Below are 24,249 nucleotides of genomic sequence, written 5' to 3' on the forward strand. Positions count from 1 at the left end.
AACTCCTCCCCGCTCAAGGACAATGACAAGGCTGGTTTGGCCAGCGGACCTGCCGGTGCCACGGCTAACGACACAGCAATAAAGCCACTCGAGTGTGTGGTGACTTCCTTGGCTTGTATTCCAAAGTGGCCTGCACAGTTCAGTGGTCAAGTGCTCTATGTGACAGAGTGGTCATATGGTCTGTGGGACAGTGTGTTAATGTGTGTGTGTGTGTGTGTGTGTGTGTGTGTGTGTGTGTGTGTGTGTGTGTGTGTGTGTATGGAGAACCTGCCAGGAAGGAGTTTATGGTTTGTTAAATTAGGAGGTTTTTTTTTCTCTGAATAATATAAATGATTAAAAAAAAATGTCTGAGAAGGTTACAAAACATTGCAGGGAACAGTGGTGTTGTTACTATCATCTACATAAGACACTGCCAATTCACATACATTTTTTTGCCTTAATTATACACTTTCCAGCACATGCGCTTTTCTTTTTCTCATGGTTCCCGTCACCTCATGTGACACCAAACTCTATTTCTACCTGCGAGATGCAGGAAATGCAATTAAACAGAAATTTCAGAGCCTACTTCCCAGCCTGCGCAGGTGGCTCCGAGTGCAAAAGCACGCTACTTCCCGTTACTCACATCACAATGCCTGCCGAGCAGAAGAGAGCCAGACATTTCCCAAGGACAGTGTAGCACTTTAATAACACGGGATGCAGAGCTGGGACGGCTAATGCCCGGCCATTAGGGTTACATCATCGCTGCTGCACGAATTAAAGTCACATTAGCGCCGAGATCCGGGAGACAGAGAAGGGAGCCTGGGTAGGGATGAGACCGGAGATGCCTGAGGGCAAAGCAATGTGCTGATCTCAAAGCAGTTTGAACGTCCAAAAATTTGAAATGTTAATGAGAGACTGTGTGTATGCTAGACAGAGGCTGAGAGAGAGATAGAGAGATACAAGAAGGGGACAAATGAGTTTGAGTGTAGTTCAAGAAACACTGTGCCTGAGTTAAGAGTACAGATGTGTACACATGAACTGAATTGAGGCAGTGGAAGTAGATAAAAAAAAGGTTTGCAGGATTGCGTGAACACGTGTGTTCTTGTGCAGCGAGGACCCCGATTCCTCGATTTATTCAAAGCAATGCACAGACAATCATAGCCTGTTGCCATGGACACTCCACAGAATGGATCTGAAAAGTCTAAACCTCCTCTCATCTTCGCTTTCATTCTTCTCTCTCGAACATTCAAGAATACAGCAGGGTCCAAAAGTCCACTACAAATAACATCACCTGTACCCAAGATACAAAGCTAACAACACAAAGAACGCCATGCTCCAATTAGGAGCAGCTCACTCAAAAGAGGACTGGCAAACTGCAGCCTTGACAGGAGGAGAGCGGTTTCTTAACTGAGTCTTCAGTCACAAAACTACTCTAAACATTGGATGTTGGAAAAAGAGTTAAAGCCTAGCAGAACAACCAACATTAGCATCCCTACATGCCGCTAGAAGGGCTGAGAATAAAAATATGAACGCAACACTGTTGTTTTTGCTCCTGTTTTCATGAGTTTAAATAAAAAAGCTAAGACTTTTTCTGTTTTTTTTTGGTGAGCTCCTTTTCCAAGATAATGTATCCACCTGACAGGTGTGGAATATCAAGATGCTAATGGACCATGATTACTACACAGGTGTGCCTTGGGATGGTCACATAAGAGGCCATTCTAAAATGTGCGATATGATCACACAACACGACGCCACAGATGTCGGAATTTCTGAGGGAGTGTGCTATTACCATGCTGTCTGCAGGAATGTCCACCAGAGTTGTTGCCTGTGAGCTTAATATTCATCTCACCCCCATAAGCTGTCTCCATTAACATCCAACCATCCTCATGACTGTAGACCACGTGACCACACCAGCGTAGGACCTCTACATCCAGCTTCTTCACCAGCAAGATCATCTGAGACCAGCGACCTGAACAGCTGATGCAACAATTTATCTGCACAACCCGAGAATTTCTGCACAAACTCTCTTGCTCATCTGCAAGTGTTCTCTTCATAGCTGTATCCCGTGTTCCCAAAAATTGCCTATCTGTTGCCTCCATAGTTCAGAGTTCCCTAATAATTGTCTTTTTCAGGACTAGAGTTACCTTTCACGTGGTCAGCACATGACACACCTGTGTAGTAATCATGCTGTTCAATTAGCATCTTGATATGCCACACCTGCTAGTTGGCTGGATTACACAGTAAAGGGAGAAGTGCTCACTAACACAGACGTTAACAAATTACCAACCAAAATTTGAGAGACATAAAGTCTTTTGAGTGCATAGAACAAGTCTCAGATCTTTTATTTAAACTTGTGAATAATGGGAGCGAAAACAAAAGTGTTACATTCATATTTTTGATCATTGTGAAATCTAAATTAAATTTCAAAAGCTCGACACTTTAGGATGTGTTGTCTAAAATGTGCATATATTAAACTCGAGAGCTACTGTTCGTAGTTTCAAACCAAACTCATTTAACTGTGTTTGTAAAAAGCCCACATTTAACTATGTGTTGCAGATAAAGCAATTCTATGACTTCCTGGGTCTTTGTAGATGCCTCTGTGTTAATCTGATAATGCCGTGGCGTCATCACGTTTGATTTTGTGAATGCCAATATTTATTACATACCTGAACTGAACTGAATAAGACTCTTAGATCCTTGAATGAGGCTTCGATTGCTGCCTCGGTCAGACGGACCTGGGAGTTGACTGCCCCGACAGAGATGCCTCCGTACCTGGAGTGGCAGACAAAAGCAGAATGAGATGGAGGTTCAAGTAGAGGTAAGAGTATATGAGTAATACCAAGGCCACACACGCCCACTGATTCTCACACTTGCTCTGTATAGCTACACACACAGAGATATGAGATACAGACATACAGTGAAAGTCAGGCAGTATGTTCTTTAACACTTGCAGGTCTGAGCAAACACATCAACCTAAAACTTACAATTAATCATTTCTCTCCGTGACAGTTTGCTCTAAATGTTTTCCTGCCGGAAAATGACAGGTTAAGGGAAGCGTATCAAAGAGAGGCCCAGCAGGACTTGTCAAAGTGTGACAACTGCATAACATGTAGATGGAAATGGCAGCCCAGTGTGCGGGATTTTGTCCTTTCATTCATATTACACTCAACTGACCTTCTAAAAGTGGATGCAACAATACCACAACAGCAGCCCAGGTAGTAATTTGGCTCTCTTTGTGTCAAAAAAAAACCACACACTACCCAACAACCCTGAAACCAAAGTGCCTGAGGAAAGTCACTAGTCTCGAAAGTGCTACCTGATACGTGAACACACTGTTATACCTTGATTAAAAAAAAAAAACCTTTAATGCTGCAGCATATTTTAAAAAACATTCACACTGACATGCATTACCTTGTTTTACCCGAGTGTTCAAAAGTCTTGACCAGGAAGTCTGACATGTTCCGTCCAGTTAAATCCAACAATGTGTCTGTTGTGTTCTGGATCCTCTGTCAAAGGAGACAGTTGTTAAAGAAATGGAAGCACTGAAAAAATGAATTTTATGACATCATATCACCATATAAGTTGATATGGTGAGTATGTCAACAAACAGTTGCTGATTTACACATCCAGCTGATTCGTAGCAATATTGGAATTCATTTAAAGTCGAATTTCTGACCACCTGATGAATGTAACACCAATATTCACTCTCCCTTAAGCTATGTTTTGGTTTCTGCTGTCTTACTGTGTAAAAATGATGGAATATGAAAATATGTGAATATCATCATGAATAGTAATTATAATTGTACGAATGTCGCATTTATGCATGGTCATGTATTGGTGTTTTGAAAGGCAGAAAAGTCCTTCACTGTCTGCATGCATGTAAATAGGATCATGTAAAGGGTGTCTGGAGGTTGATATACAGTAGGAAGAGGACCTTGCAGTTGTTCAGACTCCAGTGTTTAACAAACTGGACTGAGGGTTACACAACCAATGTTCTGACTAGCTTGATCGCACATGCCTCTGTATGACATGTGAGATTTCCTGTGTAAAGCTGTGCAAGTATAATCTTCGTTTTTGGTATGTCTCTGTCCATGCACAGGTGTACCAAGAGCATCTCTGATCCAATTTGTGTTGTTATTAACTTATATATTCAAGTAAGAACAACTGAGGCCCATTAAGGTTATCATTCATGAAAATAATGACTGTAGAGATAATCAATTTTGTTTTGTTTTTTGATGAACTGCTGACTCCTGCTGTTGAAAATGAGGCTCATGAAACCTGTGAGGGAGAATCAAAAATGAAAGGTGCGTACCAAGAAAACCAAAACAATGAGCTGAAAGATGCCAAAATGCTCCGTTGAGCTGAGGGGAAAAGTCTTTCGCATTATACTCAGTCAAGTCATCCAGTGTCAATGTTTAGAGCAGCTTTAGGTTGAAAGGTGTACAATGCAGGATTGTCAGTTACTGTTTGTGACCATGCTTGCTAATTAGCAAAAGTAAAAGCCAACCCCAGATTCACTCTCGTTTGGCGTTTCACCTCGCAATATTTGCAGTTTTTTTCCATGCTGTCTCTTGAATGCCTGCTGCTCAGGGTCTGGCACTTGGTCGCTACCGTCGTACAAAGCCTGACCTCACCTGAGCCCTGTAGGGATACTGGGGCCATAAATGCCCGAACATACACTGCCTTACACTTCTAGTGGGTCACAAGTGACAACTGAGAGGGATTACTTCTGTATGAGTCTATACATTTTTTAGGAAAATCCAGCATAGTATATGTTTAAAATATAGAAAATAATTTCAAAATGTTTTCCAGTATTTCTAAAAATGCAAGGTTAATCTAAATATAAAGTTTAGGGATACTGGACTTCCACTTTCAAAGGAAATGCAGCGCTTTTTCTTTTACTTATGGAAAGATATAAAACTTTTGCACATACTTTAACACTTAACTGTGCCTGTGTGTAGTGTAACTTCATAAGCAATAAGGCTGACCGCAGACAGAGCCCTGCAGGCAAACTGCTCAGCCACCCATAAAAACTCACCCAGTAGATACAAAATCAACAAAACTTAAGAGCAAGAACATTTCGCAGGTGATATCCGTTCGCAGCACTGTGGAACAGATTCTCCCAACCCTTATCATAATAGTCAATTAAGCCTGGCTATGGGAAGCCCGGCCGAAACCCAGACCCCCGCCAAAGCTGCGAAAAGCTGTGTCTAATGTCAAAGAACCCTAATTAGATGCCCTTCTGCGGATAAATGGGTACATTCAAACATCCAATTAAGGGAGGGTGCGACACACAACCACAGATGCGCTCCACGATGATACTTCCCAGTACATTCACACACTCACGCCGATGAGAAGCTGCTTTAGCCTTGCTTATTTAGAGAGGTAACACTATGCTAATTAGCAGAGTGATCCTTGATAAAAGTGCAATTGAGACCCCCCGACTGCAACGCAATTTGCCAACATACCCCCTAGTTAGGCTGGTTATCTACCCTTCTGTACAAACAGCTTGATGTGCGAGCTTTAGGTACGCCTGGTGTGTTGTTTCATCTGTTGCCTTTGTGTGTGTATACCCATTTGTAATCACTTAGGGACTGCTCAATATTTATGAGGGGGGAGGGGGTGGTACAGAACAGGGGAGGCTTGTCAAATAATTTTCTAAGCATTGAGGAGGGACATACGCCTTTAAATGGTTGTATTTTGTATTTTTGTTGTTGTTTTGTTTAGTTTAAAGCACCTTCTGTACCCTAAATCCAGTGGCGGGCGTAAAAGTCATGTTTTCTTTAAAAGTCACCAAAATCATAACATTTATCACAATCAGAAACTGTAAAAACTAGAAATATCATCAGTTTTTTAAATTTCAAACATAACACATCACAAGGGCTGAACGATATATCGTTATCGTATCTATACCGAGATATGAACATGCAAGATATTAATATCCCAAAAAGCAATGATATTGACGATATAATTTCCCCATGAGTTTCCCCAGCTTGACCTGCATGTACAGCTCAGCCAATCACAAACATCCTTTTTACGCTTGCCCTAAATGTACAGCTAAGGCCAGCCAATCACAAACCTCATTTCCTGCTTGCCTTGGATCGACAGCAAAGCCAGCCAATCACAAACATCCCCTTGAGCGAGGGAGACGTGCTGCTGCTAGCAACTTGCTAGAACACACAACACATTTGCGACTAAAAATAGTCGCAGACGGGAATACGGTGGAGCGTTATGGCCGCTGCAAGATAACGTGGTTTACTGGCGTTTCGCTGTACGTGAAGAGCCTGGTGACGCAAGGCTACCGGTGACCGAGAAGCCCAGCTCCAGGTGAATAAGTTGGTGTCATGACTGCCCAGTAGTACCTGAACAGCCGAGCCGTGGCGGCACACAGGTATGTGACGTGTCAGAGGAGAAACAAGCCGTTCACATTTCCACAAACCTCACCACACTTTAGGGACTGTTCTTTACTTGTCAGGGGAGGAGGGTGGCTGGTTGATTTTTATTTTATTTTTTTTATTTTATTTTGATCCCCCCTATGTTCATCACTGATTGATGCTGTTTTTGAAGTATGAAGAAGTCAATAAGTAATTTATTCCATTGAAATATCATTGATGTATTATAGAAAAGTGATCTTTTTTATAAATGACAAAAGGCACATCTGCTTCATTTTTGCTGTGGTATCGTGATACTACTCAGAACCGTGATACTTTCACTGGTATCGTATCGTGGGTCCCAATTTTGGTACCATGACAACGCTACCGAGTACTGTATGAACAGTGCCTTGCAATAAAAGACACAGCAGGGACATCTGTGCCTCCTGTGTCAAGCCCAAGCAAGGTCGGATTGCCGATGCATTCTGTAGCATAATGCCATACCAATCGACGTCCAGCAGGTACAAAGATATTACAAACGCTATAACGTACCATATTGCTATATATGATTCCCGTGTAGTTCAGTTTTCACTGAACCCATAGTCATATCGTATCGGTATCGAGATATTTGACATAAATATCGAGATATGAAATTTTCTCCATATCGTTCAGCCCTACACATCACGCACGACAAAGGCTTTCCTCATCCAAATTACTTTTACTCTATGACTTGTTTAAAATTACGCCAAAAATAAACCATTTACACAACAAGATCCTGTGAAAAACATTATATTCAGCGCTCCTGCGTGCATGACATTAGTGAAAAACCAAGGCTTATTTTAACTCAAGGATTTTGTTGGTAACACTTTACTTGAAGGTATCTACATAAAGGTGACATGACACAGTCATGAACTTGTCATAAACATTATGAACATGTCATAAACGTTTATAACTGATGCCATTAAGTGTCATTCGGTTTTTGTAATGACAAGTTGACATTGTTTAGGTTGTCTTGATTATGACAACTTGACATGAATTAAAGTGACATTACCAGAAGGTTTGGTATGTCTTGACATTAACCAGGATGACATTACCAGAAGATGTCTTTGTCATAATAATAATAATCATTATGTCAACTTGTCATTAACACAGAGGTGCATTTCTTGTTCATGTCAAGTTGTCATGACAAAGACATCCTCTGGTAATGTCATCCTGGTTAATGTCAAGTTGTCATTATCAAACAACCCAAACAATATCAACTTGTCAATACAAGAAACGAATGACACTTAATGACAGCAGTCATAAACGTTTATGACATGTACATAATGTTCATGAAAAGTTCATGACCTTGTCCTGTCATGTCATAGTTATGGCAGTGTCATGTCATTCTTACGTAGATACCTTCAAGTAAAATGTTACCATTTCGTTTCAACTTTATCTTTCAAACACCAAAGGGTAAGTTTTTAAAATCTAAAAACGTCCGCCATGCCAGGTCACTGATATTCCCACTGCTGTGTATAGTTTACACCTGGTGTGAATTCTTTTCTTAAAAATATGGCTCTTTAAGGTGGAGGTCAGGTCAGGCATTTCCCTCACCATCACTCAGGGAGGCTCAGGGAAAAATATTTGTAGCTTTGGGAAGGGTCAAGGTTTAAAAATTTCACACCCCAGCCATCCTCTCCTTTGATAAATAAAGTACATTCCCTTATAACATACAGCGGATGTCTATAAAAGGAGTAGATGTCCAGGTATCAGTTGGAAGCAAGACTTTTTAATGCACCTCTTTCATTTCTGGGTCCAAAACTCCCTTTGGAGATAAATCACTCTTTGGTTGGGTTTTACAGTACATGGCGGTAGCAGTCCATGGGGTATAGAAGTTGCAGTAAAATGAAGAGGAGATGAGAGTATGTTGGGTTAAAACAAGAAGGAGGAGAAGACTAAAGAGAGATTAGAAGCCAGATTAAAACAAATGGGATAAATAAGAAAGCAGAGCAGGGGTGGATAGAGGATAGCAACATAAGTTAAAAATTGGAGAAGAGAGCACAGGAGGAAAGGAAAGAGGGGGAGGAGGAGGAGGAGAACTGGAATCACAAGGCAAAGAACAAACAGAAGGAGAAAGCAGAGGAAGAAGAGGACCCATCTGGCTTATGAATCAGAGATAAGGAGGACGAACGGCACAGCAACCTTGGCTTATCTCTGAACAAACATGCTTCTCTTCCGAAAAGCCAATGGAACTCAGAAACAAACAAAACCAAAAATAAGGGCTTTTTACACTCTGCTGTGTGTACAATGAGTTTATACACGAGCATACAGTCAGTGTGGGTCTAATTATTTTGGCCTTGGTCCATATCCCCCATCAAAAAGACTGAAATGGGAACATTACGTGATGTGTGCAAAACCTGGGCCTGCATCTCTTGTTCATTACCTGGGAACTGCTTCAGAGTGCTTGGCATTCTGTACATGACATCAGTTCTCCACAACACAGTGGTAGCTTGATAGCTGGGGAAGCAAACAGGGGTGAGGGAAATGTAAACTAAGGAGTAATCAAATCTGTTGAATGAGCTGGCATACTCGAGCACTGGAGAGATAAGAGACTGCGCTGTGTTCATATTAATCTTGGCACTGTTTATATCGTGCTGTACCTCTAAGGTAAAATTCCAATTTTATCTAGTATGCACAAAGAGAAGCAATCTCGGGGAAAGGCAGAGTCTTCTATAATTAAACATGTTACATTAAGGTGTACACTCACGTGTCCTCTGACTGGAAGTTTTGCAGGTGTTGATCAGGTTAATTGTTTGTTTGCATGCAAAGCAGTATGTTTTTTGCATGTGTGAAGTTGCTTTAAAACTACTTACTGCATTAAAACATGATGGGTTTGTAGTGGAAGTGACAGGTGGCCCGTTGTGCAATCATGTGTATTTCAGGAGCTGCTCTTCAGTTTGGTGCATTTCATTGTGCTATGTGATTATGTCCAATATGATCACATCACAGCAACCATTTTAAATCGAGCCAAACAATACCATTAGATAATAGCTGGAGTGGTGTGTGAAAGCACTCGCCGGGTTACAAACATGCAGTTACCAACCAAAACAAAAAGCCGCTCTGGCTATTCTGTCCCAGATCATGAGAGATTGAGTTGCACAAGTACACGCCCCGATGACAAATTTCCATCCGGACCCCTTCTGTTCTGTTTAAGCCACAACAAAGGGAAAGCGCTGCCTCATCCACCATTTGCCTCGCCTCACAATTCAATGACCTTTCTGCTTTTGTTTTTCGAGCATCTCTCGCCTTCTGCTGAGAGGGCGGCTCTGGACAGGTAGTTTTACACTAAAATGGATCTGCGGGGGTTGTGAGGCAAAGTGACAAATCAACAGGGCCCAGCAGAGAAAAGGATGTGTCAGCCTGTTGTGCTCGCCAGGTTGAGTACGGGCTGGCGGGAGTTGGAGCCGATCTGCGGTTACTTGTACTTGTTCGTTGCCAACAGATGTTGCTGGAGAAAAAAAAACTGCCCTCAGATGTAAAGTTTACAGATTCATTATGGTTTCAGTGAATAAATGATAACATAAAATAGTAATAATATGTCAGTCCTGCTGCTTTTATGTTCTGAATTTAAATGAATAGGCCACACAGAGGAGGATAAAAACAGCTTTGGGATCAGACCACATTATAGCATCCTTATACTTTCCTCTCTGAACAACAAATTCTCTTACTGAAAAACTTACTTACTATTAAAACTGTCTTCTTTCTCAAACCAACACACTAAAGTAGATAACGGTGTTTGCATTTCCCATGCAGAACTTCTCTTTTTTCCCCATACAAATGGTAAGCCAATACCCAAACTTCAATACCCTGATAGATGAGGCCAAGGAGAGTAATTTGCAAGCAGGCTGTAGTTAGGCCAGTCTCCAAATGAAAAAAGACATCAATCGTAATTCGGTGAACGTGGCGGCTTTATCAATTCCTCTGCACGCATGACGGCCTATTCATCTATGAAGGTTAAATATCACCAGTGAACGAGAGTCAATACCTCAGAATTGATAATGGGCTTACTGTTGCCTGCCATTTCCATGGAAACAATGATTTCACACTACCTCCCGTGGTGATGTGTCCATGCCCCCCAACTCCCCGCTCTCTCTCTTGTCTTTTCTTTAGTTTCTCAAGGGCATATTCGGAGGATGGCCAGGATAAAAGATAAAAAAGAAATCTAGTATGAAGCTGGTACACTTTGTCATGATTTATTCAGCGGGGGAAGCTTTCAGGTCAAAGGGAATACATCCTCACAATGTGCTCAGTTTCTGTGGGTGGTCTCTGCCTCGGACTTGCATTCATTTATGGCCCCCTGCAATGGACCGCAGTCCACTGGTATGCAATGAAACAGTGACGATAAGCCCATATGTTCCCATGAACATGAGCATACATACTCATAGTCGATAATGTTAAGCAGCATGTCATATATTCCTTTCTGTCACAATGTGTATCCTTCCTTACAAACAACAGTTCTCTCAATCTGCAATAATGATACTCTCTTCAGACTCCATGCTGTACTGTAAATATGAGCAGGACAGCCACGCTATATAACACTGTATATATCTTTCTATCTCATGACCTTGTGCTCTACACTACATTTCAAACTGTAAAGTACAGGTTATGGCTCACTGGTGGATCACAGTTAACAGTGGGGAGGCAAAGAAAGTCGGAGAGGTGTGGAGGGTTGTGGTATAAAGTTACACACTGCCATTCATTGTTATTTATTCAGAATCGAGTCCTTTCACTTACACTGAAAAAAAAGTAACACTTTCTACGACGCCCTTGACCATAATGCACTATAAACTTATTTATAATACATTATAATATGCCAACATATTTTCATTCCCAACTCACCAAATAGACTCTTTTACTGTTAGTAAACAGTATGACATTTTTGGTGGGCGGGGCTTGGCTGGAGGAAAAACAATTCACCACAGACATTTGATAGCCCTAGCTAGCAAGTTCTGTTAGCTTGTTTTTGACAATGGAGGACGATGATACGAGTGGTGCATTCAGAAATAGTCATTTGAGTGCCAGAGAACACTCAACTGGACTGTTCATAAACTCAGAGCACTGTCAGAATGTACCATTCAGACCATCCAGAGCACTGGATGGCCGCCTTTGTGGTTGATTGGTTTGTTTTGCTGTCGAAGCTAACGTTAGCTAATGCGGTAAAAAGTTAGTGCTTCAGAGAAATCCAATTTCTCCCTTAATACATCCCCTATTTCTGATTAGGTGGACATGATAACCCTTGACACATAACGTTATTCATCCTTACTTCCGTAACCTGATATGACGTGTGCGCTGCATTTTTGTTGACGGGCAGCTGGTATGTAATAAATTCAAGTTTTGAGCCATGACTCCTATTCTAGCACCCAACAAGATGATATTTTAAGACTCCTATGTAGCCTACAGTCCTGTGGTGGCAAATCTTGTTTTGCCTCCTGCTGATGAAATGAAGTCATCGTGACATCAGCCCTAAAAAGGTCTATACCAACACTTGTTCAGTTACCCTGCACGTTGATCTATGGCGGTCTAGGTACCCCTCCAGCATCACTTCTGGGCACTCAGGGTGTGTCAATGTCTGCTCATTAGATGCATTTTGTCTTTTCAAAGTAAACTTCCGTTTTCACACATTTTTACAGTCTTCACTTATTAAAGGAATACAATCTTGTTTCACCATAAACTTCCAGTGTAGGTTTACTTAATTTTTAGGCTTACTTCCTTGGGTTTGAGCAACAAAAGCATGTGGTTAGGTTTAGAAAAAACAAAACAAACCCATCATGGTCACTAATAACTATGTGTGTTACTAACATGATGTCACATGATATACCTTACCTAAGTTATGCTACGTATGTCACTGGGGTAGTATGCTACAAATACTAGCATACTACGCTAGGTTGTTATCAAAATAACTGCTGACTCTTGGTTTCACAGAAAACATGATCAGCGATCTCCTGGGTGAAAGTCCTGAGTTTGTTGGACCCATTGATCACCCCTTCCGCCCACCCTATGTGGACTTTCTGCCGCTTTATACTACCGCCACTGCTTGAAGCATCAAAATATTTCGTCACCCTGTGCAGATCAACACTAAGGGTTACTTCAGAGTGTAGGTATCTGACACTGATGGCCACTACCCAAGCGGTGTTGGGAATGTGACAAGATTGTCAGGTATTATAATACTCCGTAACTGCTCGTCCCTCATTTGACATTGTCTTTGCAATGATCATAGTGTGTTATAAGACACAGTTTTAATACATTATAATCACTGTATAATGTATTGTACTGCATTATAATGTGATTAAAAGTTAAGTGATCAGTGAGTGCTTTCAGTGAAGTAGTGAAATTCCTGAGATAATTGCAAATTTAATACAAGTTGGTTGGAAGTCACTAAAAGTGGTAGTTTTTTGCTTCAAGTAATGTGAAAAGAAAACATCTTTAAAGCTATGCAAGAAAAGCAAAATGTAAAATTACTGTATTTGTCCAATGGGTCATTATAAAATGCTTTATATGTTGTGATTTTTGGTATAAAGCATTATGGATATGTTCATCATGCATTATAGATATTGGTGTCACAGAAAGTAATACTAAATAAAAAAAGGATTGGAAGCATCCATTTCACTTCATAATCATACTGAACTGCTGTATCTTTCCACCATATAAACTGACACACCAGTCCTGTGGTATAAATCTTTCAAGATTTCACATGCTGAAATAAAAGACAGTAAAGCTTGTTGGCTTACTGCGTCACAAAGACTGACCTGTGCCAGATAAATTAAGTGTTCCATTATGCAAAAATCGGGTGATGAACAGTAAAATGTGACTGCTGACAGCATGTGTAATGCTCTCCTCTGCTATATTCTCCACTCAGAGCAGCATTTTATCCTAAATTTAAAGTTCTGTTAGCACACAGCGGGAGATGACTGGCAATAATCTTGTTGCATGACAATAATTCAATGTCCTCAAGGTTGTTTCCATGCAAAAAGGAGAGTCAATTTAATATCCTTCTACAGGATCTGGATTGGAACAAAATAAGATGTTGTAAATAAAGGAGAAATGATGCAAGTAAATGCAATAAGACGTAGGCAAGAATTGGCCTTTGTAAATGGTCTTTTTATTGAGGCTAAGTGTACTAAAGTAGTAGCTACATACAAAATGACACAATAAAGCAGAAATCCAGTAAAGTAGCAAAGTAGTAGCAATTCATAAAATAACAAAACTGGATTGAGTCTGAGATAAATGAAAAAATGATTGAGGCTGTTTATAAATGGAAGAAGCAGGTGGAGAGGCAAAATAAAAAAAGAGGGTTAGAGAGAAAGACCTTGATGGCCTAGCAGAGAGGTGGAAAGATACAAAAATACAAGCAGCACCTCAACAAATGGGGGACTCCTTGACAGTGCTGTCATAAGCTAGGACCGAACGTCAGGGGATAGAAAAGGTTACACAAAGGGCACCTCTCTTGTTTGACTGTCTCAACAATCATCCTATAACATGATACCTGGACAGTTGCTCCTTTAAAGTGGCCCTGGATGGCCTTGTCACAGGAAGGAGCACACAGCGAGACTCGCACGAGTTCAACGAGGCATTACAGATCTGTGGAGTGTGCGAAATGGCACATTACATAGCATGTGATAGTGTATAAGGGAGGTATAGGGGGCTGGGAGGAATGAGCACAGCAGATTCAAACTGTGTCATCTCATGTCCTGCTTGTTGGAAGTCTCATTTGTCCTTCCGAGATGACATCTCCTGAGTACATCAAATATTGAGGGGGGAAGATGCCAGGGCAATTATGAGACAAAATCATTTTTAGATATATTTGTATGTGACTGAGTGTTTTCTTAACTGGGCCAGAATATCTCTTTCCAACGCTCCCTCACTTCCCTTAAGAACTGAGGCTGAAAGATGCTTTGCCACTTCATAACTGCTTCGCAAATTGAACTTACAATGACTGTTGAAACTTATATCATAGACATAAAAGAGCTGACACTTTTAAAAACTTGTAAGGTATTTTCAACCACGGTAAAGCATAACTTTATAACCATCTATTGTGTCATTAGATTCCCCTCACAGCATTTCCTTTTTCACCAAGTGGCACATTCATTTGATATAATGGTATTTTAAGACTATAAATAAAACTAGATTCACTCAAAGGGCTTTTTTAGGCCACACTGATGTATTTTAAACGTATTTAAATTATTATATTCAATTAAAGTAATAAAAATATTCAGTTTTCTTATATAGTGTCACTATAAAGCCAATACATTTCATTTACTGGATCATGTGTTAAATATACATCCGTATTACTATAATACACTTTTCTTAGTCTCGCTGGAAAATGTAAAACTTTATCTACTAACTTAACACAGTTTTCCCATAAGGTTAAGTGTCTTTTACTGGTTTTACTGTATAATTTAGTTTCTACAGTGGCCCATGCAAGTGAAGACCTAACACAGTGACAAGAAGGACAGGTTGCCATCTGCACTATAGCGACTACAGTATGTTGGAGATGCAGGTGTGCAATAAAGGCTGTAAATTGTGTTTGGTCATAACATTAGATATGAAGTGGATGTATTAAGCTGTAGAATTATGTGTAGGTTAAGTGTGATTAAGAAGTGTTGATAAGGCTCTCAGCTTTTAATGTGCAATTGAGAGATAAATGGTCAACTGTATGAATATACTGAGTTCTAAGGATGACAACTGCAAGCTGTACAACAAACCCACCATCAGCTAGCAGGAATTTATATTTTTCTCAGAAGAAGGGTCAATACTGTGATTGCTGTATTTGGAGTGGAGGATGGAACTATAAAAAGGTAAATACAAGCCATTCAAGAGTTGAGGAACATGTCAAGCATTGCTGTAAGTGGGTATGTTGTAAGATATCGAGTGTAGCTATGATGCACATAACATGTAGGGGCAATGCTAATCTTTCTACATATTTCTGTATATGAATGCGGAATCTTTAGGTAATGGGATGAGATTCTGGTATCAGAAGTGTTCTGTTGTTGGAAGACACTGGCTATCGTCTAGGGTTGGGTACCGAAACTCAGTACTTTTTGCACTTGGTACTGATTCACATCGGTACTACCGAGTGCCGATTCACTTAAAATGAATCGGTGCCAAATTTCGGTACCTGAGGTGGAGGCGGAGCGAGAGAACATGACTCGCACCTCAGTCTCAGCAACAATAGCGACAAAAAAAATAAATAAATAAATAAAAAAGTGCAGACAAAAGTTAACGTGCAGCACTGTTCCTAAATGTTCTCAATAAAATGTTGAAACTGAGAAGTTTAGACTATGGGCCCAAACGACACAAAGTGCGTCCAAATTCACACCCGTTCTTCTCTGTGGATTTTCTCCGCAACCGTGCATCATAGCAAGAAGCCACACATATCACGTTAAACGGCAGAACTGTAGCTTTCCGACAAGGCCAAGCACTTGCCGGTAATCCAATGTTTTCACAGCAAAAAAACCTGATAAAATTACACTAAAATTATGTATAACAGAGCTTTCATACAGCTTTGCACACACATTACTCTTGGATGGATTACTCGCGAACGCAGGCTCGCACAGAAAAGCCACGCATATCACATGAAAGCGCAGGACTAGAACTGTGATACTGCACACATCATTGTGCTGTCACCCATCATGCTATAAATCCAGATCAACTGTCTACAAAATGAAAACCTGACGAATTTCTTTACAATCCATTATACAGATCTTGTTGTCAGTTACTTCATATAGTGAGGAATATCGTATCTTACCACGTCTTAGGCTTGCGTGTGTTTCTCCCTGTCTATCCACATTTGTAGTCTGGCTTTCAAGATGCAAATATCTCCATATTGTCCAGCTGACACTCCATCAAACTTTGTAGGACAAGACAAGCGCACTTCACCTTTGCGCACCCAGACAACTGTAGCCTAATTATGCATGCATGATAGGGCCGTAGTCACCATATACATTGAGGGGGACACGTGCACCCCCACCAATGCCCAAAATGTCCCCCCAGTATATAATTGAAACTGAAAAACAACTATTATCTTGGAGGACATTACTGCACTTGGTTGAATATTTTCTATGATCTTAGATGTGTATATTGCATGTTTCTTTCAGATAAAACACATTTTTGACTTGTGAATGAGTCAATGGAATTTCTTGCAATAATGAAAAAATACTGGCAATCATGTCCGCCTGGCACAAACCACATGTTTTGGACAGCTGTGAAGTGACAGAATGTCCCACCATCATGGTTCTTATTCCAGAGAGTCTCTCCTCTTCACATATGGCAGAATATGTCAATTTCCAACTTGCTATGGTGAGATACATGTAAAAATGTAAGAATTTAGACACACAGATTTGTTTTTTTCATTGATGTAAAAATTAATATAAAATACCGGCACATAGAAGGACATGGAATGATGGCAAATCTGGTTAGCCCAGATTGTCCTGAAAAAAACAAGATATAGCATGTTCATGTAGCCTTTATAGTGACTGTGATATGAGCTTAAAAGTAAAGGCAGTAAAAATACCCCAAAAAGGCCTAGGGCCCATAGGGTTAAAAAGTACCGAAATAAGGTACTGTTTGGTACCGGCACCGAATTCCAGATACTGGTACCAGTACTGTATCGGTTCAATTATGAACGGTACCCAACCCTACTATCGTCTGATGATGTTTTAGCTTTATATTAGCCTTTTGAAAACTGTATTCAAATTCATATGCAGATATCTGATTATAGAGATTAGCCAGGAGAGGAAGTTTTGGCCCAGATATCTGCTTGCTGCGCTGGACTTCCTGAAATATTGGCAGCTGCCCCCAGAGGCTTGCTGTTGTCAGACTATGGTTTCTGAGAAGGTGGAAACACTCGTGAAAATCAGCCCTGCAGAAAAGAGTTTGACCTAATGAAGATCAAACTGGAAACATCTAAATAAAACCGTGCTATGGAGTCAGTGTGCACTCACTGTGCCTTATGTGTATGTATGTATACATGTTTGGGGTACAAGGCGGTGGGTAACACATATACTTGCTATGTGGCAAAAAAAAAAAAAAAACATTAAAAAGATTTGAAAAGTTAGGTCCATCCATGTTATAAAACACTTCCCAAATGTCTATGCCATCAAACACTGCTTCTCATATTTTGTTTTTGTTGGAACACCTACCCGCACACACAGGATTTGCTGCCACACCCTCCCACTCCTGCAATCCGATTATACTGCACCGAGGCTGTCCACCAACGCACAACTTTCAAGTTCTTTATTGTCATATGCACAACAAATACAGTGAAGCAGTCCAATCTAATCTGTGAGTTACCGCCTCATGTCCCCAAAGTCTTGAAAGTAAAGTTCTTTAAATTTGCAGAGAAGCTACTTTCAGACAGAAAGCTACCCAACCTGTACCATGGCAGTGCATTATCACAAGACAACCTATGCTCATGCATGCCACCGACATCAGCTGCAGGTCTTGCAGGACCAATCAACAGAGACATTAGTCTGTGTGAAAATTAATCTGAAAGTTCAAAATTGTGAATTAACTATCTTGGAAATGCAATGCTGTTTTGCAGCCAAATTTCAGGTATCAGACACCAGAACTTCTCTGCTCCTCTCCTCCCTCCATCTGGGGTAAACTACCACAAACAAATTCTCAACCATCATGAGACTCCGAGAGGAGGAAAATATTGGCAGATTTAGGTGGGGTTAGGAATGAGACATTCAAATTCAAATCCCTTAAAATGCAGCCACATGCCACAAAGCCTGAGTAAACAGACAAAGCCATCTCTAATAAAATGACATTGGAGTGGAGGTGGCAGCTTCGCCTTCTATTCTCTCTCAAGCTTAGATTTCTCATTATCATTGGGAGACAGCAGCGCAGACCATTTAGCTCCAAATGAGCTTCTTTCTCTTCTTCTTTCTCTCTGTATTGTGATTGGTTCAGTCAGCAGGTGGTGGCTGGTAGGCAGAGATGCGGGGTCTCTAACTTGCCCATCGATCCCGGCCTGGATCAAGTCTCTTTGGGTCAGACTGTGCAACATTCGCCCTTGCTGCATTTGGCCATGTATATATTGTCAAAGTAATGGCCTATAAAGGATTGGTATTGACTGCTGGAGGATGAGACACGCAAACCTCCCAGGACTTGTGATGTGTGGAGAAAAGGTGAGGCCCTTTGCAGAGTCTATACTGGTGCCTAAAATACAAAGTTCTAAAGACGCTACAGGGTGAAAGGTTGGCATATACCTGAAAGAGTAAAAGGACACGATGGATATATTTAAACTGGATTTTTAGCAGGTATGGGGAACGAGCTGAATCACCAGCAATGGCCAATTCAGTGTGTTTTCAGTGGAATCAATTTTGGCCCTACTTTCATGCATGCACGCAGGCTCACAAAAGGGAGGCAGCACAAAAGGCTGATTTACATTTTGCAATGCAATGCAAATTCCTTGTTAGTAAGTACCTTTACATTTTCAAATCAAAATGATGCTGACTGGGAATTTCTGACTGCGAGCCAAAAGCTTCCATGATAAGCATTTTTTATTGTACTGTTGTGTCATTGATTTATTTTATTTTATTTTATTTTTTTTACAGTTAGACCATTCCACTCTCTCGCTGCAGTATATCCCTCTGTGACACACACGCAGAGTCCAGGGTGCACAGGGAGCTAGAAGCTCTGGTTTACTTATCTTGCTCATGGGACCTCAGACAGAGACTGACACACTGGCTGTTACAGGGGATCAAATCCATGACCTTTAAGTCACGACCACACCACCCTCCACCCCACCGCTCCAGTGTAAGGGACTAACCTGAGGTGGAGGGAGCCCTCCTGCACCAGGCGGACAGTCAGGCAACATGATTGTTCGTTTAGGCGTGCTGCACTGACAGGAGGGGGAGGGGTTGGACATGCTCCAGTTCCCATTGAGGAAGATGTCAGCGACGGACTGATCCACTGATGGAGTGAACCAATCAGAGCCGCTAGAAGAACATGGTAAGTTCCTAAGAGAAAACAAAGGAGGATATTCGAGTATTTAACTGGTGATAATTGACTCCTGCAAATCTACATACATTATCCTCTCTAGCTTACAACTGTATGTTGCATGAAAATATTTTTTTAAAAAAAGGGCAATAAAACGAGACAATGAGAAGAAAGGGAGAATCAGAATATGGAGAATGAACTCAGTTATTAAAAAGTATGGCATTAGAGCGGTGGTATTCCTGTTGCATGAGTCACAAGTACTACAACTTCTATAACTGCTGGCTAATACCTCTGAATTAAAAGATGTTTGGTTTGTGTTTTACAAACTTTAGCACCATAAGCCTCTCGCAGCATTCGTGATGCACAGGCACTTGTGATCTATGTGGGCTCCCAGCTCAGTAGTAATTCCATTTCATTTTTGAATTTTTTGGGGAAAAAAAAGGTATGTATTATTCAACTTATTCTGATCAGTATAATCTGGGGAGCGTGTGAAAAGCCAATTATTTATTGATCAAATTTGTTCTTAGAAATTGCTTTTCAAAAATCATGCAGAGCACTCTTTTTTCCAATGCTCTGGGTTTTTACAGCTTCTTCTATTTCTGCAGTGCGAGTTCTTGAAGGAGGCAGAGACACATGCTCAGACATGCATGACTTGTGCACTTGTGTGACCACTGGCCACACACAGACAGCTTGCAAAGCTAACACTTTATAAGCACCATGTGGCATGAATGCATGTGCACACACTAAGGCTTTTCTTTTGGCTCCTTGTGTATAAACACTTACGGTATTGGGTCTCCAATCATGCAGCGAGTCCCAAAGCCTGGCTTGTTCACCAACGTTTCCACCACCTTGGATACCTCCGCATTATCTGGCCCATCATTGCTAGAAATATTGAGAATAAAATCAATACAAATACGCATTCAAACATTCAGTCAGTTAGATTGCTGCTAGCTCATCCCTCTAACACAGGTGTGGGCCTCTCTTTGTGTGCAGCAAACACGTTTTTGACTGCAGTCAAAGGCTAAACACCAACAAACACGGATAGAAGCAGAATATTGTGTTAGGAACATGTTGTGAGCTTTGGAAATAATACATCTATCCTTCTTTAATACCAACTTTCTGGACTTACAGTATTGGAAATGTTTGGATCACACCATTTGAAAACAAACCTACATAGCCACTACGGGAATCTAATTCTACAAATAGTATAATACTAGTAATATTAAGGTAGCCTATCTTTATCTGCACCTGGGCAGAAATAATAGGTCAAAACAGAATGTATAGACATCAAACAAAACCAAAAAAAAAAGTGGCATGTTGGAGCAGTGGTTTGCACTGTTGCCTCATAGAGGGTGCCTGGTTCAAACATGGGGTCAGGAGTTTCTAACCTAGAGGTGGGGGAGCCCCTCTATGTGGAGTTTGCATGTTCTCCCCGTGTCAGCGTGGGTTTTCTCTGGGTACTCCGGCTTCCTCCCACAGTCCAAAGACATGCAGGTTAATTGATGACTCTAAATTGCCCATAGGTGTGAATGTGAGTGTGAATGGTTGTCTGTCTCTATGTGTCAGCCCTGTGATAGTCTGGCGACCTGTCCAGGGTGTACCCTGCCTCTCGCCCAATGTCAGCTGGGATAGGCTCCAGGCCCCCCGCAGCCCTTAAGTTGTTAAGGAAAATGAATGAATGAATAAAAAACAAAAACACTGTGCAGCATTCACATGTTGATTTAGAATTCCAATGTCAATGTTAAGAATAAAGACTTAAAGCTTTGAACCATCCGGTACAGCTCTACTTAAATCCATCCATGAGCTTTGGCCAATCTTTCACAATGTTAACAAAAACACACAGAAAAGTATGACAAGAGTCCTTATTTGGCACAAGCACAGAAGTAAAACCAAAAGAAAAAGCCCCTTTTGGTAGAGCCAAGGTATAACTGTCCAAACTAGAACCTGGAATTAGAAAAAAGTGAATTTATAGGCTAAAATGTGAAATAACACAAGCTGTGGCTTTTCAGAATTGCTGTAGCATTGATTGGTTCAAGGACAGTTTAAGGAGGACGACCTCTCGCCTGATTTAAACTGAAAATTACCCTTCTAGACTTTCAAAATTGAAATACTAATCATGGTCTTGGTGGTCGTGACCAGTGATCACCTAGGATCTATCATCCACTGGATGATAGGCTATCTTTATGGAGTCTATCTTTAACAGCTGAATCGATTTACAGAATGACCTGTGCAGCCTTGATAAATTCAAAATGCTTGTTATGTGCAACCAGACATCTTTAAGGTTCTGTGCTGCACTGAAATCACAGATTCACCTCAAAAAGAGGAGTGTGCCAACAGTCAATAAGAGCTGAGTTTACAGAAAGGTGAAGCGGGGTAAGCTGAGTCTGACTCTGCAACTCTATTGTGGGTCTGACTTTTGTCACATCGGACAGAAAGGATTACAGGCCCTGAAGTATCAAGCTGATGGAATAATTTCAGTGTGTGGTAAGTGAAATTAGATATTAGTAATCGGTCATTGTGTGTGGGATCAAAACGCATTGTCACCATTTGTTCGGGTTTTCTAAGTTTTCTTATTTTCTCGTCCGTCACAATTGATTTACATGTTACATGTTTTAAAATCTGTCTCTGTCACACTTAATTAAGATTTTACAAGTCCTCTAATTTGTCTTCCACATTCACAAAGCACAGGAGTTTAGATGGTCATTAAACTTGAATCTATCTTGACATAGGAGAAGGCCTGAAAGGAAATGAAACACCAGGGGGATCCAATGCGGTTCCTTTCAAGTAAATACTCAATAGCAATGCTGCATACAACTTGAGCTAGCTTAATCAAGACTGAGAGAGAAATCATTGAGTGTACCAACTGATTTGTTCAGGCCAAGAGTCAAAACACACATTCTAAAAGTGTGGAGCACCTTTCCTCAATAGTTTGAATCCAGAACGCAAGAACCAGTATGAGCCTGTTCAGGATTCTGTGTACAGTAAAGGCTTTTCATAGCCTTTCATTATTATCTGAGTGTCCTGTGCATATCTACGCCCTGTGTCTCAGTTAAACAATCTTCCCATTCCAATTTCATTCTCATTACTAACCACACACACTCTGCCCTTTATCTTAAGGGTACCGTGGGAGTTAAAACACAGCGTTTCATAAAGACCATGGTGATGGCTTTCTGCCAGCGGTGGCCACAGCCCGGCCAACCATTTGGATTAATACAGTGTTCATTGTCTCATTTAGAGGCGTCTCCATGAAGGTCATACGGTCATTTCCTTGGCCACCAGCGAGCGCAATTGAAGTGGTCCGATTGTAAAAATGGATTATGTGCAGCCATCTGTTTTGCAATTAACAATGGCTGGGTTACCACGTTATTTGAGATAATAAAAACTGTTGGACAGTTCCAAAATGAAGACTTGTGCATATACACGGAAAGAGTGGAACTAATGAATAGTTCATCTCGTCAAACATCACAGAAGGAAGGACTTAGACAATAGAAGAAAGTCAAATCAAGGCTATGCTATATTACGGGAAAATAACCCATTTAGAAAACTGACCATAGAATGTTCTTTGGTTTAAAAATTACCTCCCATATTCTGATATCTCACTTCAATTTCTAACACAAAAATCAAACTAACTGAAAGTAACTTATTCACATTATTGCCACAGTCATACATTATACACCAGAGAGCAGGGTTCAAAGCCCCCTCAACTGCTAACTTAAGATCAATCATTATCTTCAATCACTCTCTGCTAAAATGGATCATTGGCATTCACAATGTATATACTGCTGCAATGCTCCTCTGAATGAACTGCTGAGATGAAAAGGCACACTACTTTTAATCACACTGTCATCACCAGGCAGGATGTTTTAAAGTCACTCAAGAGAAAAACAATATTTAGCAACTGGCCAGAGGGAATGTCAGAGAAATTAAGAACACTCCACTTTCATAATGTATCATATGAGAACGGTTCCCAGGAATTCCCAAGAAAACTGAACATGTGGTTCAAGTTTTGTGACAAGAGATGATGTGAAAAAGTAGGCGACGCAGGCTCTGAAATCCCATGACTGAATCATGAACCCTTGCTTGTGAGCCAGGGTTGTATTCCCACTTGTCGCATGTTGTATGGTGTTGACATAAGGAAGAGAATGCACACTGAGATATATTATCACGGTATCATGTAAGGGTCTCTGCAGTCTTGAGAAAACATGCAGCAACACTGTGTCACTACAATTATCTTTTGTGAATAGCTATGGTCTTTAGGGTGTTGCTTTAAAAAAAAAACCTTAGTAACTAAGCAGGCTGCTCTGGGTGTTGCTGGTTAGTAGCAGATGTTTTCTGGGTTTTCAGTTGTCCATGGCTGTCGCACTGCTACATGGTTGTTGCTAAGTGCTACGTAGGGCATATCACTACACCAGTAATTTAGTCGTCAATACCAATAGCAGTCAATTCCACAATTTTCAATTCCCAATTCTATATCACAGTAAGAAACTAAAATAAAACAAGCTCTGCGTCTCGTCATGCAGCTAGTGTGTAGCAGAGCGCAAATATGCCACGCTCGCAATGCAAAGAATTTCAGAAATATGCTGGCCTCAGGAAAAAGACTTTTCTTTTTGACATGTTGAAGCAGAGCTGTCAATACAGCTGCACTTGCCGCCATCATCCAAATATTATTCTTACATGCTAGTAGGCGTTCTTCTTCTTCCTTTGGCATTAAATGGCAGACTACAACACTTGTAGGTGTAAATGCTTGGGGTGTCAAATTATCGCGTTAATTGCTAATAATTAATTACAGCCATATTTAACGCGCTATGTTTTTTGATCGCGTTAATCTCCTTTTTAATCTCTAACTTTACTGTTTCTGTATGCCACAGAGCTGCCTTTTATAAAATCCGTCTGTAGGCGTACCATTGGGCTTCTT

The 24,249-nt window shown here is 40.8% G+C and overlaps 1 protein-coding gene across 4 annotated transcripts in view; it reads right to left on the minus strand.

The window, feature by feature from the left end:
* The window catches only part of LOC125883941 (phospholipid-transporting ATPase ABCA1-like), a 255,956-nt gene that overhangs the window by 77,421 nt on the left and 154,286 nt on the right, over positions 1–24,249 (minus strand). For all 4 annotated transcript variants that reach the window (XM_049568607.1, XM_049568608.1, XM_049568605.1 and 1 more), the window contains 4 exons: positions 20,118–20,216; positions 19,165–19,354; positions 3,391–3,485; positions 2,646–2,751 (listed from right to left, as the gene is read on the minus strand). In XM_049568607.1, the coding sequence (XP_049424564.1) occupies positions 2,646–2,751; positions 3,391–3,485; positions 19,165–19,354; positions 20,118–20,216 (490 nt within the window). The remainder of the gene's footprint in view (positions 1–2,645; positions 2,752–3,390; positions 3,486–19,164; positions 19,355–20,117; positions 20,217–24,249) is intronic.

This window comes from Epinephelus fuscoguttatus, linkage group LG23 (assembly GCF_011397635.1).
Source record: "Epinephelus fuscoguttatus linkage group LG23, E.fuscoguttatus.final_Chr_v1".
Lineage (NCBI taxonomy): Eukaryota > Metazoa > Chordata > Actinopteri > Perciformes > Serranidae > Epinephelus > Epinephelus fuscoguttatus.